This window comes from Artemia franciscana, chromosome 2, assembly GCF_032884065.1.
Source record: "Artemia franciscana chromosome 2, ASM3288406v1, whole genome shotgun sequence".
Classification (NCBI taxonomy): domain Eukaryota; kingdom Metazoa; phylum Arthropoda; class Branchiopoda; order Anostraca; family Artemiidae; genus Artemia; species Artemia franciscana.
Window position 1 is genome coordinate 35891945 of NC_088864.1, and position 19109 is coordinate 35911053.

Sequence of the window (19109 nt, forward strand, 5' to 3'; positions counted from 1 at the left end):
TTCGCTTTTAATTTCATTCTAAAGAAGTTCAATTTTTTCAGGTTTTTATAACTAAAACTTTCATTTTTTCTTGTCTTTTGACTTTTCAAAGATTCATGATAATTAGCCCAACACAACGGGAAGCTTAGAAAATTGCGGTTTTAAGGTAAAAATACTTATATTTTGATGTCCTTTGATGTTTGTTCAGCTCAAACCGCATGCTATATTCCCTCGACCCAAAAACCCTCCAATCATCTGTAAGATTCTCTTTTACACAATTTTTAACGGGTCAATTATAAAATGTTTATTTACTTTATTTTATGTATAATAGTTTAACACCTTTATTAATTTTTACGAACCTGGATATTACTTACAAAAAATATTTCTTCAACTAAAGCCTTAATAATTCAATAGTTTGCATTTTTAACAATTTTAGTCAATTACTAGTTTAACAAACTCAACTATTACTTATCGTAGAGAGGTGAAATAAATTTTATTTTGGTATGAAATTTTAAATCCCTCCTATTTTTGAAAACAGATTATGTTTTATGGAATTAACTTTAATCCTCTCTGTTTTTCACCCATTTTGTTAGTACAATCTGCTTAATAAATACCAAACTCTTTCATATACCACTAAAGAAAACTACTGTTACTTTTGCTAGAAATTTCTGTTTATGTCCCATTTAAACTAGATACTGTCTTGAATAATATGACTATTATGAGGACTAGCTGATCTAATAAAATGTCCTTAATATCCCTTAGGTTTGGTGAGGTGAAATAAACTCTTTATAGGGTATTTTTATTTAGACTGATTGTGATTTTTGTTATTTATTTGATACTTTTTACGAGTCTATTAAAGAAGCTATTCTTGATATCCGCTCTACTTAGCCTCATAATAATAGATCTTGACCTCTGGTATTTTTACACCTTTGAAGAGAAAAGATAATCTTTGATGGGGTTATAAGTCTACTAGCCCCTCATTGAAGGCTCCTAATTTTCAAATTCATTCGAGTAAACCCTTTGTACTTCAACAAATTTACATTTTTTCTTACTTTTCGAAATAGCGAAACCCCTTTATTTAAAAAGAAATTCTTAAGAATTTCAAGTTCTAACCCATTTAAATTTTCAGATTTTTCATAACTAAACCTTTCACATTTCAAGAATCACAGCTTTTTCCAAAAATTACAAAATTTCTTATTTTTTCCTTCTAACCCTTTGAATTTTCAAGTTTCTATGACTAAACATTTCAAGAATTACGTCTTTCTTTTTTTCAAAATTTAAGTTCTTTGATGTCAATTTTTGACAACAAGACACTTAACAAATGGTGCATTTTAACAAATGCTGCGTTTTCTTCCTTCCAACCCCTAAATTTCCAGATTTTTATAACAAAACCTTTTAAATTTCATGAGCCCTATTTTTTTCTTTCTTCTAACCCTTCCTTCTAAAAACTCATTAAGACGAAATTCAAGGCTCTTGAGTCAATACAGGCAACTCACAAAGGGAAACGTCAGTATACATTTACGAAAACAGTATATGCTTAACAAATTATCACTCCAAACATATATTAATCTAGTCAAAATAATAAAACCAGAATTTAACACACCCACAAATTATTTTCGAATTTGAATATGATAAGTCATATGAACAAACAAAATTGACAAAAATCAAAATAAGCTCGGGAAAACCTGAACATTTTTGAAGTCTTTATGAAAAAAAATTAACAACATTAAAAAAATAAAAAGCTCGACAAAAATAGAAGATTGGTGAAATCTTTACGAGATAAATCGAAAAAAAGAAATAAGGTCGACAAACATAGAAGATTGGTGAAATCTTTGCGAGATAAATCGAAAAAAAGAAATAAGGTCGACAAAAATTGGAAATCATAGAAAAAAATTTTAAGATCTGCGAACCTTTTCGACAAAAATTGAAAGTATTTGAAATATACTCGACAAAAAATGCAAATACGTGTTTTCACCCAAACACAACCTGAATGTTTCAAAATAAAAATTTCTGTCGACATATATGCTATGTAAGTTATTTTATATAAGTGTTACATAAGATTTAAATATTATTTACATAAGATTTAAATAATAACCATTAAATATTTAAAAAAAAGTACTTTTACGCCAACATAGATGAAACTCAATATATTTATGATCACGATATAAAAATAAGTTTCATAAATTCACTTGTCAAAAACGAGTTGGAGCACATCTTATAAAAGGTGGGGGTAAAATTAAGAGAAATGGGAAGGGTGATTTTTGAACGAAAGAATATAGAATACAATTTCACTTTAAAACTGTTAAAAATGATGTTTATTGAATTATTAAAGATACAGTTGAAGAAGTTGTTTTAAAAAGTAATCTTTTCAAGCCCAAATATTAAAAATGTCAGTGTTAGCAAATTCTTCTAAGATTTTTATAAGAACTCCATAATTAAATATATATTACTATGAATTTGCATATATTTTCTTTTAAGTTGAGTTCCCAGCCCGAGTTATTTTTATTACTTCAAATTAAACAGGAAATAAGACTATATTAATAAGGAGTTATACTAGAGCTAAAGAAGAGAGCGGACGGGGGTGATTTAAGGTTGTGGTAAAACTTGACGAAATACATGGGAAACATGGCCACTCTTAAAGCTATGAAAAATAAGTTGGTAGAAATTAGCTTTAAAATAAAGGCACTAAACTATTACACATAAAAAAATAACTTGGATTTAAATTTGATTATTCACCAATCAAAAACTGAGTGAAAGCAAATTTTACAGGGGGGAGGAGATTTTCAAGGCGAGGTAATACGATTCCAACTGAAGAAACATCAAAGGACACTGGAATACGATTATTTTTATGCCTCGAAAAGCTGAATTTCCAAAGCTTTTGCCCAATGTGTGCGGCTAATTAACCTTAATTTTACAATAGTCAAATTAAAAAAATTAAACTTTTGATCAAAAAAATCTATAACAATTGGAAGTCTTAATGAAACTTGAAAATAAAGAATGGATTTAAAAATCAAAATAGAAGAACAATCACCGACCTTGGAAGCCTTTTACCCAGTTTTGGGGAATAGTCTATGTTTAATGAGTAAAAATACAAGATAAAAGAAATATGAAAACCTATGCTAGTATTTAATATATGTGGTGAGGTGGCAGCCGCTGTAAGAGCCGTGGTTAAAAAACTTTATCATCTGAATAAGTTCAAACTTGATATCATGTGTCCTTGGGTTAAGGCGACAATCAGAAAACAAAAATTTTAAAAAAACTAAGTGAAACACATGCCACATGTATTATCTAAGCTAATTCAAATTCCTCAAAACTTGTCGAACTACAACGTGATTGATGTACGCACCAGTGTAGGCCACACGGTTTTAGTACTCTTACGTTGTGCTCGAGAATCCAACACAGGAAACATCCTAGAAACGGTTACTTTTACATAGCTTCGATATAAATTGATATCAGCACAGATTCCCCTTTGGATTTGTTGATGACCATGGGAAATATTCTTCAATTACTGCAATGTCTAAGCAATACTGCCTTATATCGGCAGTTTACACCAATCAAAGACATTGCTTAGAAACAAACTAATTACTAGGCTTCTAAATCAATAAATACATAATGAATATCATAATGTACCATGCTTTAGTTTTTTTTTCTTGAAATTTGGCCCTAATTTTCGCAACATGTGCGAGTGTTGCAACACAAGCTTTTCGAGACAAATGAGCATATACAATCTATGAGAACTTTTCAGCCTGTGTTTGGATAAAATCAAACTTTCCCTGAATATCCCTAAAAACACTTACTGTACCAAAGATCCCACTAAGTCCTTAGATTCAAAATAAATATCCCTTAAAGAACTGATTTTCCCACAAAAAGCGTTATCTCCCTAGAAGGGGAAGACCCAAATGTTGGGGGAGGGGAAGGCAAGAAAACTTATCTTGAAACTTTTTTGGAACTTTTTCCGATTGACCAGGATCAGCTTAATCAGGACCAAAAAAAGTTATTGGACTTCAAATGTTTTGATACCAAAAGACTAAAAAATTGGAAACATACAAAAAACAAGGCCATAAGTCTTGTGTCTACAATCAACTTGAAAATAACATTCCAATCTCCAGAGGCAGTTGACCACTATTAAGAAAAAATGTAAACTAAATTTAGATGAAACTAATTGGGAGTCAATTTATAACATCTGGAAATGGAACAAAACTTGGTTTTGTCTCTGGGACATGTAATAGAGCCAATAAAGGTTGTAATTTATTTTAAAGTTGGATTTTATCGATATTCAACACCTGAAAGTGGCCTTAAAAATTCTGCTTTCTCTATTTAGCTTAAGATTTCAAGGCAATTTGAGTAGACCAAGGGAGGTCTCCTTGGTCCAACGAATGAAGGTAATATGAAGCTGAAAAGATGACGGCATCAATATGTGAGGCAGGGATATCCAGTTTTTTTTTATTTCCGATTGGCTCGAAACTTTGAGGGAATTTAGACAGTGACAATGGGTCCTCAAGGAAGACAATACATATTGGAAAAAAAAAATGTTGTATTAATCCATTCATTTAGTTGTAAGGCCTGACAAGGGCACAAATTCGTTTTGCTTCTAATGGGCTTGAAGCTACTTAGGCGTTTATAACTACGCACGCCTACGAGGACAAAATATTTTGGGTTGTATTTACTCGTGATACTACAAAATGGTACACATATGAAACTTGAGAAGCAAAAATTGAAAATTAAAACTTGCAGGGTAAGAAGACCGGAACATCTGACTTCAATGAGGGCAAAAAATTTTAGAGGACAAATTTGGTTTGTAGATTTTTAAAGAAAAAAACAACAAATTCTTTTTTGGCTGATTTGCACAAAGCTACAAGACACGTAAACATGTAGAATCTCAATAAAGACAAAAAATTTGTGAAATATCTAAGTTGATAACAAAGCACACGAGATGCTTGGGCCCTTTTGCGGTTTATGGAGGATGCTTTAATTTTTGGAAGTTACAAGTTTCATTTATTCATTCGTTCTAATTTTTGTTCGGTTTTAAGTTTGACTGAAGCATTTGGTCTAGATTTCATCAAATCATCCATACTAGCATCCGTTATAACTGTGTTTGATGTGATCATTGATTTTAATTTCTTTTCGTTTTGGGTTTCATTTATAGTAACTCGTGGTTGCTTTAAGTTTGACTTATTATATGCCTTGATCTCTGTCCAATGAAGGCAGATGGCTCTTTTTTCCTAGAGGAACCTTTTAAAAAATCTTTATTTTTTAATTGATTGAAAAAAGAAAGCTTTGCATAACAACGTGCGATAGATTTCTAACTGAGAGAAAATTGAGCCAGACACTCTAGATTTTGATTCAAGGACATGCATAAGCCATCCTTTTTAGCCCCAGGTAAAAATTATGCACAGATTTCAAAAATGTAACTTCACGTCCATAAATACTAATCCATGATATCCACAAAAGCTGCAGAAGTTGGACCTTTACTACTTTCTAACAGTAAACTGAAATCAGCTGAAAAAAAAATTTAGAAAGTGTGGCCTCTGCAATACAATTATACTCAAACAAAATTTAGAAAGATACAAAACTATTACGACGACAGGTGATGTTGCCGTCCCAAAACTTCTGATTTTAAGCCATTTAATTACTCGTAGTTCACAATCCTCAACATAAACATGAAGGGGACACTTTCCCCCCAAACCCCTTCATTTTAAGGAATGTTTTCAGACCAAGCATTCGATGTGATCACTAGGAAGGGTCCTGCTTATAGAGGGAGATTTTGAGCACAAAACAAAAAATTACAGCTAGATTGTAATCCCGCCTAGAAATTCTGACTGGGAGGTCAGTTCGTATTTCGTTAAAAATACTTGTTATTTCGTTCTTAATGCTTTTAAACGAGGAAAGCTGCTAAGCTTCTAGCAAAAGGGGCGAAAGAAGGAATACCTTCGTCTCTATACTTTAGGGTAATCTCATCACTGGCAGAAAGAGTTCCACGAAAGACCCTCTGCATCATCAACACAAGTTCATCATATGTTATTTCTTCATTATGTATTGGAATCCTCCTGATATCCTCGCCTAGTTGAGCCTAGAAAAATATAAAAAAAACACAAGATGAAAAACTGAAGTGAAATACTCATACTAAAGTCATAGTTAATGGAAATTAGGTGACTTCGTAAAAACATTTGTCTTCTACTTATTTTTCTCTGGTCCTCACCAAATAGTGAATGGCCATAGAAAGCTGAAAGAATAACTATTGTTGAGCATATACGATCTTTATAAACGAACAATAATTGTGTATGTATTTTTCTCGAAAATGGCTCTATATTTTTTCGGAAAAATTGGTATCCTGGTATATTCTGGCCTAAAAAAAAAAAAAAAAAAAAAAAAAAAAAAAACGATTTAGATAGGACAGAAGTTTAAAAAAAATTCGTTGGGAGTCTTAACTTTGGAATAAAACTGACGATTCTCATGCATGTAAAATTTTATACTAAATTACTTAAAGAGTAAAAAACCGGTAATTGCAAAAATATTTGTAAATAATTTGACAAGGGACTTCAAGACATTTGTAATAATTTGACAATAATTTGACAAACCATAAAAAAGAAAACCAAAAGTTTGAAGCTTAGTAGAAATCGGACTTGATTCAATAATCAAATATCTTTGAAAAGATACAGTATGAAATGACATTAAATTACATAGAGAAAAACCGGTAACTGCAAAATATTTGCATATATTTTAACAAGAGATTACAACAACTGAAAAACATTGAAAAGAAAATTAAAAGTTTGAAGCTTAGTAAACAATCGGTATTCTAAAAAAGTGTAAATGTGAGCGACGTCATTTTTACATACATCAGTTTTGCAATGACGGTGTCACACTTTTCACCCTTATGTGGAAAAATTGAAGATTTTCATTTATGGAGAGCTTTTTATTAAATTACTTAAAGAGCAAAAACTGGTAATTGCAAAAATATTTGCATATATTTTGACAAGGGATTGCAACAATTCAAAAACCTTAAAAAAGAAAACCAAAAGTTGGATGAATTATATCGTTCTCCACACTCCACAAGGGATTATAACAATTCAAAAACCTTAAAAAAGAAAACCAAAAGTTGGAAGAATTATATCGTTCTCCACACTCCACAAGAGTGAGTATGTCATTCTTATACCTATGACGCATACAGCATTACAAATAGAAAGTATTTAGGACATGGGAAAAAGTTTAAATTTTTTAAAGTTTAGTTTAAAATCGCTAAAGTTATTATGTAAACTGCAAAAATATTTATGGTGTCTGAGCAAAAATTCTAATGTTTTAGTTCAAACCAGTAAAATACCTGATAAATTAGAAAATAGTTTTTTCGTTTGTTTGATTAAAAACAACTCAATACCTGAATAAGGCCTACAGGTTCGAACGTAACCAGCTATAAAAAGGCATTAGCCTTTAGGAAGGTCTAATAAACAAAATTTGTACCCTCAATTGTGACAAAACCTTTACGGGTAGCTAAAGCAAACGCCATTGCTAAATTGTCTGTAGTAATCAAAAATAAAAAAAACGTATCAAAAATGAAAATGCAGAGAAAAGACAAGGGCCGTTAGAAGATATACAAAAGCGACAATTAGAGCGGGTCAAAAATGAAAATGAAGAGCAAAGACACACGCGAGAAGACATGCGACAACGAGCATATGAGCGAGTCAAAAATGAAAATGAAGAGCAATGGGATACGCGGTTAGAAGAAAAGCGGCGGCGCGTTAAAATGAAAATGAAGAGCTAAGACAAACGCAGTTAAAAGACATGCAACACCAAGCATGAGAGCAAGTCAAAAATGAAAATGAAGAGCGAATACACACGCGGTTAGAACAGCGACGGGGTATCAAAAATGAAAATGAAGAGCAAAGAGATACGCGGTTAGAAGACACATAACACCGAACATGTGAGCGAGTCAATGAAAATCAACCTGGACAGCAAGAATCAAAACGTGTCAAAATTAAAAAATGATAGCGATGATGATTGGGCTCGGGATTTTGACATGGATAAGGTCATCAATGTCTACCATACCTTTGTTAAAAAAAACAAAAGTTCGGCGATATGTATTTCATAATGGTGAAAGATAGGCCAAGGTAAAACAAACCAAACAAATTGAAAATGATAGCAATGATGAATGGGTTTTGGATTTTGACATGGATAAGTTCATCATTGCCTACCATACATTTAAAAATCAAAAATATGAACTAAATAATTCGTTTGAAGAAAAAGAAGTTTTTGTCCGATCACCTAAACAATTAAAAGAAACAAAGGTTCGGCGATTTGTCTTTCATAATGACAAAAGACAGGCCAAGTCAAAAGAAAAAGTTTTTGTCCCACAACCTGAACAATTAAAAGAAACAAAAGTAGTCGTCAATGCCTTCAATAACTTTGAAAAACGAGAACCTGGACTAGATAAATCATTGGAAGAAAAAGAGGTTTTTATCTCACCACCTTAACAATTAAAGGAAACAAAGATTCGGCGATATGTCCTTCATATTGACAAAAGACAAGCCGAGGAAAAAGTCAAATTTCTAATAAAAAAAAAAAAATGTAATTTTTGTAAAGGCACCACTTCTGATTTAAGGTCCATTTGGACATCATGGCATCAACAAAAGGATCAAATCGTCTGCGTTTAGAAGACAAGCGACGTTGAGAATCTATATATAGAATCCTGTTGCGCGCCAAGTGCCGGGGGAGAGACCTGGGAGGGATTCAAATGGAAATTGAAAGTTCATGTACTATTCTTTAGGACTGGGAGTGATTGGATTCCAACCAGGTCCCTCTTACATTCTTTCGCCAAAGCCTGAGGAGGCATAGCAGCTCTAGAGGCATAGTTATTATTATTTGAATAAAATGACTTTTTAAGATTTCTATCTGTGTTAAGGGGGGCATCTAAAGGGGCAAGAAGGAGGGGACTGGCAACCCTCCACCCCTTTTTCAACACTCCTCTCGTCATGCTTTTCAAGCTTTGACTTAATACCCTTAATCATTCCTTAGATATTACTGTTGTGCCCTTTTGAAAACCATCCTGTATATATTGTGTTTTAGATTCATTTGATAATACCCTCAGCCTTTTTGGAGACTTAGGATCAAACATGCCTCCTTTTCCCGATTTCCAACCCTGTATATATTTAATGGACAACTTATGTAATTGACAACACTCACCCCAGGAGCTTCCGGGGAGGTTATTCTTTCCTGGAAGCATAGCTACTTGACCATTTTGAAGAAGGTAAGCATTCCTAAATTTTGACCAAATATCTGTGAAGGGAGGCCAGCTGAAACAAGAATGAGAGGGGGACTGATTACCCTTCAACCACTGTTTAACATCCTCCCCAACATGCCCTAAAAGTTTAAACTTAATACCCTCAGCCACTCTTGAAATACTGCAGATCTGCCTTTTTGATTGACTGAATGCACATAATATTTTTGAATCTAGTTTAACATGCCCCTCAACATTCCCTTAAGTGTCACCTCAAAAACCTTAGCCTTTGCAAACACACCCTGAATCAAACATCCCCCTTGCCTAATAATAAATCGTGCATGTAAAAAGAAAAAAAATGCACAATTTACAATCGCTGGACTGGGGGCTGTGGGGGAGGGCATTGCATCCCAGAGGCATAGTTTTTATACTTTTTGACTATTCTGAAAAAAATCGTTTTTTTCCAAAATTTTGATCAGTGATAAGGGAAGGAAGCATATTTTAAGGCAAGGAAGCTGGTTGCCTGCCTTTTGATAGCTTTTCATATCGACTAAAATTTTCAAATTAATACCCTCAGGTGTTCCTTAAATATTGCTGATATGCCCTTCTAACAACAAGCTTTCACACTGTGTTTTATGTCACCCCCATAGGCATAGTGGTTTAACCTTTAAACTATTTTGAACAAGATGTATGTTTCATTTTTGATTGAATATTTTTGGAGGGAGGGTAACTAAAAAAGGCATGGGAGGGGGCTGGCAGTCCTCCAGCCACTTTTCAATATCCTCATCAATATATTTTGAAAGTTTCAAGTTTATACCCTCAGTTGATCTTAAAATATTGCACATCCTATTTTTTGATAAACGGGGTGTACATAGCACCTTTTAGATTTAGTATAGCCTATGCCTAAAAATTCTCTAAAGTTTCACCTTAATACCCTTGGCTTTTTTCGGATACACCCAGAACCAAATATTTTCGCTTTTCCAAATGACAATTCCTGCATGAAAACAATGAGCAAATTGCATAATTTACAATCCTCGCACTGGGGCTGTGGAGGGCATGGCATTCCTGGAGACAAAACTATTGGACTCTTTGACAAATTGGAACAAAATCAAATATTTTTTTCCAGGGAGCACCTAACAGGGCATGGAGGGGTGGGGGCTGGTTGCTCTCCAATTTTTCTTCAACATCTCTATACCTTGAAAGTTTCAACATCTTCTCATCATATCTTGAAAGTTTCAACTTCATACCCTCAAACAATCCTTGCATATTGCTGATATTCACTTTTCACAACTGGCAAGCATATAGTGTGTTTTTGTTCTGTTCAGCATCCCTCTCAACATTTCCTAACACCCCAATATTCGTAATACCCTAAGGCTTTAAAGACCTAGAATCAATCATGCTGTCTTTTCCAATAAAAAAAAAACTTTACATGTTAACAATAGGAAACTCGTAAAAATTAAATCCCAAGAGGCTACGGGGGTGTCCCCAATCCCCAAAAGGCACAGTTATTAGACTTTTTTTTAACAATATATTCATATTGAAATTTTGATTCAATAGATTTTAGACAAAAGGGCACGGCAGAGGGGGAGGAGGCTGGCTGCCTTCTGATCACTTTTTACTCTTAAAATGGGCACTTGAACTTTCAATTTCCAATTGAATAAAAACAGTATATAAAACCTACAAAGCATACAAAACCACCTCTACCATAAAACCTTCATGTATTAACAACGGGCAACAAGCAATACTTGCAGCCCTTTCCCAGGAGAAAAGGAGGATGCCAACCCCAGAGGCAAAGTTATTTGACATTTGGATTATTTTGGAAAAATGGCTAGCTCAAAATTTTCAATGGATGCATTGGGGGAAAATGGACGTGGGAAGGGAGGCTGGCTGCAGGCACTCCATTCTCTTGTTGTAAGGGAGATTATGTAGGTCAGCTATGCGCTTTATGGCACACCTTTGAATTCTCTCAATTAGGCTAGGACCACTCTTATCGGATGGGGGAGGGAGACAGAACATAGAGTAAAATCTAAAACAGGCTTAAATATAGCCTTAGAAAGATTTTGTGGGGGTGGCTAGTTATGGTGTATATGAGGAGAAATTTGTTTATGAGACTGCTAGCAGCCAGGGGCCAGGGAAGTTTAGTGGTTCATGACTCTGTATGTAAGCTCAGCCAGAATTGACCCAGCTTTAAATGGGTACCTGGAGAAATCTGGGGAAGGTAAACAGGAAGGATGTGCAAAAACACAGGATGGTTGGCCCAAACCCCCATTGCACTTCCTGGCTGAAGAGCCAAGAAATAGGGATCATCACCACCAGTAGGGACTGTAAAGTCTAATGCTGTATTCTGTCAATACTCCTAGCTCTATCTTCAGGACTTGTCTTAAGTACCAAGTTTGACAGTGAATTGCGATCAGACATGTTGTCCTAGTGACATGGGTTGTTGCTACTAAACTGAAGGACGCTGCACTTCCATATGTTCAATTCAAGCAGTCAATCTGGTGCCCATGCTTGGATTCTAAGAAGGTCCCACGCAGGCTTTGTTGATTTACACGTCCAAACACCTTAGAGTTATCAGTATAGAAAGTGATGTTTTTTTCCACTCTATTCACCATATTGCTGATGCATATGAGTAAAATGAAAGGACCCAAAACAGTGCCTTGGAAAGCTCTGCTTACAATATCACATGCTCTGAAGAAAAAATTGTCACTGTTAGCTGAGAAGAGTTCAACGTGCTGAGTCTAACCTGTCGTCTGTGTAGATACCTGCAGCCATAAGTTTCAGTCTGAGTTGCCTTGTCAAAGGCATTAGCCAGGTCCAACAAAATCAAGTCTACGGGGATATTCTTTATCCAAGTTATCTGTTATAATGTTGCATGTCTTGATGAATTTAGTCTTAACCAACTTCCCTGGCTGAAAGCCATGCTGGTGAGGGGACAGAATACTATTGGTGAGGAGATGTGTCAGAACTTCAGAACTCACAATCTGCTCAAAAGTTTTTCCCACCACTGAAGTGAAAATGATGGGTCTGTAGTTTTCTGCTCTAGTGCAGTCAACTTCCTTGAATATTGGGATGACATGGGTCAGCTTCCAGTCTATGGGTACCTTTCTGAAGTCAAGCAACAGCTGGAATATATTGCATAGTGATATTAAAACTTCTTTCAGGAGCTCCTTCAGTAGTCTTGGATGCAAGTTATCAGGATTGGCAGAATTCTTGAGATCTAGTCCTTCAAGTCATATTTGGACAACTGGAGATAAGAGTTGAATAAATGGTTTTGGCTTAGGGATGTCATACAGTAAGCGACAAGGGAGATGCACATATGGTTTACTCGTAAAAACTAATGCAAATTGCTTGTTGAGATGTTCAGCAATATCCTTGAAGCTACTTACCTCCCTGTCATTATCCATACAGAATGTTTTTACCGACTGTCTTCTATGGTACTTACTGGATACATGCTTCCAGAAATTCTTTGGATTTTTCTTACTGTCATTAGCTAGCTTGGACTCGAAACTTGCGTAAAATTGCTCACTTTGTTTTAAAATTTTTGATGATGTTTCTCTTCTCCACCTTTATTGTACTTTCTCCAATGCTGTCCTTTCCCATTTCTTCCCTTGTATATTTGACGGGTCATGAAAGGCTGTGTTTTGGGCTTTGGCACAAATTTGACTGACATGTAATTTTTATGAAGTGTAAGTACCAGACTATGCCTTCCACCTCTTTTCTGATTACCCTATAATCTAAATAAGTTTTCTTTATGTAATCATTTTTTATCTTACAAAATGATAAGTTCACTTCTAGGATCAAATGGTTGCTCTTTCCTAAAAGGGGTAAATAATTTATATTCTGAAGCTGGTCTTTACCACATAGGAACTCTAGGCAAAGTAAATTAAGTCTCTGGAAAAGTTGGCTGATTGACAATCTGGTTTGGGAAGTTAAAATTACAGGTAAAAGTAAGTTCCCTCTGTAATTCAGTAAATTTATCAACATTGTTGCTATAGTCCTTTTGGTTTCTTGGCAATCAGGGGCAGATACGGCCTACTCTGGTTATTGCTTCATTGCTATCATCACATAGAACAAAACAAACAGATTCAAGAAACTGCAAGTTACTGGGGAGGCAAAATCACCATATACTATAGGATGTCTAAGATAGTGCTAATCTACTGTCCCTTTATTCCAGGGACTCTAGGTTAGATACCAAACCATAGCCTGGAGTCTTAACATAAGAATCTTTGAGCCTGTTATTATTAGACTTAGGACAAACCTCAGTCAATAGGACCAAATAACAATTCTTAGAACAAATCACATAAGGTAATTGGTCCTGTTGCTTGACTAGCCCAGGTCCACATATGTTCCACTTAAAGTGGTTACTGGTGTATTGATTTGGTGGTGAAGTAGCTTGTCTTGCCTTCCAGTGAGCAGTCACTAATCATGGATGAAACTATTTTAGTAGAGATAACACTAATGTCTTCAGTAGCACTTATTTTTGCACTATTTACAGCTTCAAGGAAATACTTTCTCCAACTTTCCAGGGTTTTTGACACAATGCAAAAGTCACTGATTGCAAGATTCTGGATTGGATTGCTGGCCTGCACATTCTGCAATTAACTGTAATTAATTCTGTACTTGTCTGAAAGAAAACTGACACAGAGCACTAGTCATCACTACAAACATCAATCCTGCAAGCAAAAATATTTTGTTTTTTGGGACTCAGTCTATTTTAGTATGGATGATCTATTAAACTTCAGATTCTAACAATAGTTGAAAGTTAGCTTTAAGTGCTCAAAATTCTATTTGCACATTTTGCTACTAAGCCAATACATCCTGGATTCATTCTTGAGTTTTACTGACCTAACTTATGTACTTTTTAAGATAGCAGAAAGACTCTCATCTAAGACTCTATCAATAGCAAACCATAAAAATAAGAAAACTTTTCTATAGGTCCAATAGACTACAATAAAAAAAAAGAGCAAAGGATGCAGCACTAGACTCTATAGTCCAAACCAGTAGTGTTTATCTCAACTTGATGGTCCTTCAGTGAGGAAGTGAAAAGAGGCATTGGGGGTGAGCCATTTTTGGCACACTCTTATTATTTACCTTCCCCAGATTTCTCCAGGTACCCATTTAGAGCTGGGTAAATTCTGGCTGAGCAACATCAGGATCTAAACCCTTGTCAGTAAATTAGCAGTTTAACAACTTACTTTGTAAGCCCTTAAAGGGCTCAAAACAGCCCATAGTAACCAAAAGTTTAAAAACTTGTTTCTAAAAAAGGCTAGTGAGAAAAAATTGTTATTTGTAGCTGATTCTGGAATGGTAATTATTATTTTCCTTGGTCTTAATAGTAAATTCTTATTTTGAAAACAAATTTGCAGGAATATCTAAAAAGAGCTACAAACCCAAAAAATGATGTCAGCTTTGCTGTGATGTCATCTTTAAGGGGGTTTGCTCTTTTTTTAAACATCCCCACAAAATCAATTTCAAAAAACCATTTACTATTAAAACTAAGGAAAATAATAATTACAATTCTTGAATCAGCTGCAAATTAAATTTCTTTTTATCACTAGACTGTTTCTAGAAAAATTAATTTTTAACTCTTTTTTTTATTATGTAATGTTCTATCTTCTGGGGAGCTATTAAGGGCTCAAAATTGAATTTTCACCATAAACAATTACTGATCAATGAAAGAGCATAAGAAAAGACATCAAGTGATATATTTGCTTTCAAGGTAGCTAAACTATGCTGAAAACTGCAAATTTGCCCCCTTGTCATTATGATAGTCTAACACAGGATTTCAAGTCTGGCATGTCAACCACTTGGTTAGAACTGACTCTGTATATAGCCTAAGCTCTGTACCCATTAGTAAGGGTTTTGAGGCTAGGTGATGATAGCAATAATTACTATCAAATGAGCATTGATGAAGAATTTGTTAAATTTGGAGTTATTATTACTGACCTAAAAATAAGGTGAAAATACCACTTGATGCCTTTTTTATACTCTTTCCAAATATAATAACTGTTTTGCTCAGAAATTTAATTTTAAGCCCTTTATGAGACCTCCAAGATGAAACTTATTCTCTTTTACTGCTGTTAGCATCACTCTTGTTTAAACTGTTTTACCCGTAAATTGAGGTAAAGGTATATATCAACAGAATATTAAGATAGCTAAGAAATAAATTTACTAATATAGTCATAATTTTATCCTGAGTCTAAACATGACATTCATTTTTATCACAAATTTAAATTTTAAGCCCTTTACAGACCTTGAAGGATGAAACCTTTTTCTCTTACCTCATTCTGAATCCAAATTAAACAAAATTAAATAAAATTGTGGAGAAGTAACCCCTCATATACATAATTTATGTTTATGTTTCTTTTAACTTTAGTGTTGCTCCTTACTTTCAGTTAAAAAAAACTTGTTTTTTTTTTATTTAATTTCTGATTGTTATTTAAATAATGCCAAAAATCTGGCTACTCCTCCACAGAAAAATCCCTCCTCCCCAAGGATTTATTCTCTAGACAATTCAATCCTGGTGAAAATTTACCCCCAGATAGTTTCACTCACATCTCCACATGTAAAATTGAGATGGAAACAAGAAAGCAAGACATAGGAAGAATTTTGTATAGTAATTCTGACAAATATCCCCAATGTAAAATTTTCCCTGAAAAACTCACCCCCTGGGAGCTTCCCTCCCCATGGAAAATCCCACCAGCAAAAAATGTATGCATACTTCCCAATAACAAATACTACATGTAAACAATAGGCAAATTTTGCAACTTAAAGACCAATCCCCAGGGGCTGCGGGAGGGCTATGACATCCCCAAAGACATAGTTATTTGGCTTTTCAACAATACTGAACAAAATGGCCAGCTCAAAATTTTGATCAGACAATTTTGAGAAAAAAGGCATGGGAGGGGAGTTGCCCTTCATTTTTTTAATCGCTTAAAAAGGGCACTGGAACTTTCAATTTCCACTCAAATGAGCCATCTAATAATATTCTGAACCAGTGGGTTGATAAATCACCCCTGGGATAAACAAACAAATCAACCTGCATCTGTGATCATTTGTCTGGCAGACAATCCAAAATTTCACATTTTTTCAGATAGGCACTTGAAATTTCAACAGTAGGGTTATCTGATATGCTGAATCTGATGATTTAATTTTCATAAAGATTCTATGACTTTTAGGGGGTTTCCACTCTTTTTCAAAAATCAGGCAAATTTTCTCAGGCTTGTAATCTTTGATGGGTAAGATTAAAATTATTGAAACTTGTATATTTGAAACCAGCATAAAACCCCAATTATGTTTATACCTATTGGTATTGAAATTCTATTTTTTACAGTTTTGGTTACTATTGAGGCAGGTTGCTCTTTACTTACAGTTTGTTACCACAAACTGTTTGACATGATATTTGTTTCCACTGCAAATTCAATTTTAACATAACCCTTCTAAACTTATCCAAATGTATAGCCTGTATTACAGCTTTCCTATCCATGAATTGATTCTTGATTTTTTTTTTTTGCCATCAATTCAATTTATGGGTAAACCAGTTTTGACAAGATTTTTGCTAACACAGATATACAAGCTGTATCTAAAATAAGAGATAAAGGTAGCATCTTTGAGGGTCTGTAAAGGGCTTAAAATTAAATTTGTAACAGAAATGAATGTCATAATTCAATTCAGTATGAAATTCTGATTATACTGGTAAGTTTGTTTTGTGGCTATTTGCATATTCTGATAATATATACCTTTACTTAAACTGAATTTATTATGACAAAATCAAGAACCAGAAAACACACAAGAAATATATAATTCAGGCAGTAAATATTGAGCAGTTCATATTATGACCAATTATTTATTGACCAATAAATAAAGAGAAAACACCACTAGATGCTACTTTTAATGCCTTAACTGAATATAATAATTGCATTTCTTGCAAATTCAGTTTTGAGCCTTTTTTGGACCCTTGAAAATGATAATTTCTTTCTATGTTTTTGGTATAAAAAGGGTTGAAACACTGGTTTCAAACTTTCTATTTCCTTATGAAATTCATTCTTTTTCATTCTTTGAAAACAATTTTTCCATTGTTCTATTTGCCATGTTTCTTCTGGTGGCTTTGATATTTTTCTACTATACAGGTGATATGGCAATTTTTAAGTGGCCAATCAGAATAAGAAGAAAACATGGTGGAATTGTTTTGATTTTTTTTATTCAACTTAATCTTGACAAATCAATGTTTATGAATAATACAACTTTTACAAAATGGATTGATAATGGAATAGTGGGTTTGAAACAAATGCTATAACTCAGTTTAATATCCAAAAAATATAGAATGAAATTATTATTTTAAAGGGTCTCAAAAGGGCTTAAAATTGAATTTGCAAGGAAAGCAATTATTATATTCAGAAAGAACATTAAAAAATGGGTTAAATATATGACTGTTCATATTACTGACTTACCAATAAAGTGAATATACCACTGGATGCCTTTTTTATGCTCTTTAATTATATAATAGTTGTTTCTATCACAGATTCAAAATTTAAGCACTTTTTGACCTAACCCAACCTAGCCTAACCTTATTATAAATAATTTTGGCACTGAGAAAATGCAGTATCATTTTGTCAAAAATGACCAAGAAAACAGCACTAAGAAAACATAGTATAATTTTGTCAGAAGATGACCAATAACTCATACTTTAATTGAAAACTCAAAAACTGCTTGAATTTGAATTTGTAATAAAAGCAATTATTATATTTGTAAAGACCATAAGAAAGGCATCAAGTGGTATGATCACCTTACTTGTAAGAAGTAATATAAACTACACCAAATTTACCAAGAATCTAATGGTAGCCTAAATTTTTTTTCCTAGCTTGTCTTAATTCTGTCTTATTAGGCATAGCCTAATATAATCATTATGTTTATTTATTAACACCAAAATATAGTAGCCTAAGCCTTGTCAAGCTTGTTACACTAGACATAATAAAGAAAAAATATCATGACAATGCTGACAACATAATGCACAAATACAAATCTATGAAAACATGGTAAAATTATAGAAAATCATATAACTGGCTTTTGTATAAAGTAAATATATCACTTGATGCCTTTTTTATGCTCTTATAATTGCGTCTACCTTAAATTGAGGTTTAAGCACTTTTTTAGCTCTTAAAAATGACAAATATTTAAAAAATTATGACAGTTCATATAACTGACTTATCAATAAAGCAAACATACCACTTGATGCCTTTTTTATGTTCTTTACAAATATAATAATTGCTTCTACTACAAATTCAAATTTAAGCACTTTTTAAGCTCTTAAAAATGACAAATTTTTAATTGAAGTATGAGTTATCTGTTGTTTCTGACAAAACAATACTGTTTTCTCTATGCTGTTTTTGACAAAATAATACTACATTTTCTCATTGCTAAAATTATTTAGGCCTATAATAAGGTTAGGTTAAAAAATGCTTAAATTTGAATTTAAGGTAGAAGTTTGAATTTAAGGTATGTTCACTTTATACAAAAGCCAGTTAGATGATTTGCTACAAATTTACTGAAAAACATAAGGTCACAAAAAAACTATGCCTAATCCAAAATCCCAAAATTTTCTCAGAACAGATTATGATAAGACCTGGTATGAAAATCTGTAGAGGCAAAACTACTTTTATTTTAATCCAGAAATACAGTAAGCAATAATATTATTACAATAAATGTATCAACGACTACAATAAACACTGACAAATATTACTATAAGGGATTTAAAAATTATTTACAGTAAACTCAGTTTTTTATGCTAAAGAACTGAGGCACCAGATGAAAATTTTTGGTTACTGAGGAAGCCAGATGCCAAGTTATCATTGCTTCAAGCAAAGTTGTTCTGCTGATCTGAATTTGTTTTTTCCATTATCAATCATTTTAGGCCTATGACAGG

The 19109-nt window shown here is 33.4% G+C and overlaps 1 protein-coding gene across 2 annotated transcripts in view; it reads right to left on the bottom strand.

Moving 5' to 3' along the window:
• The window catches only part of LOC136040885 (protein TFG-like), a 48267-nt gene that overhangs the window by 28954 nt on the left and 204 nt on the right, over window positions 1–19109 (bottom strand). For both annotated transcript variants that reach the window (XM_065725296.1, XM_065725302.1), the window contains exon 2: window positions 5908–6049. In XM_065725296.1, coding sequence (XP_065581368.1) covers window positions 5908–6049 — 142 coding nt within the window. The remainder of the gene's footprint in view (window positions 1–5907; window positions 6050–19109) is intronic.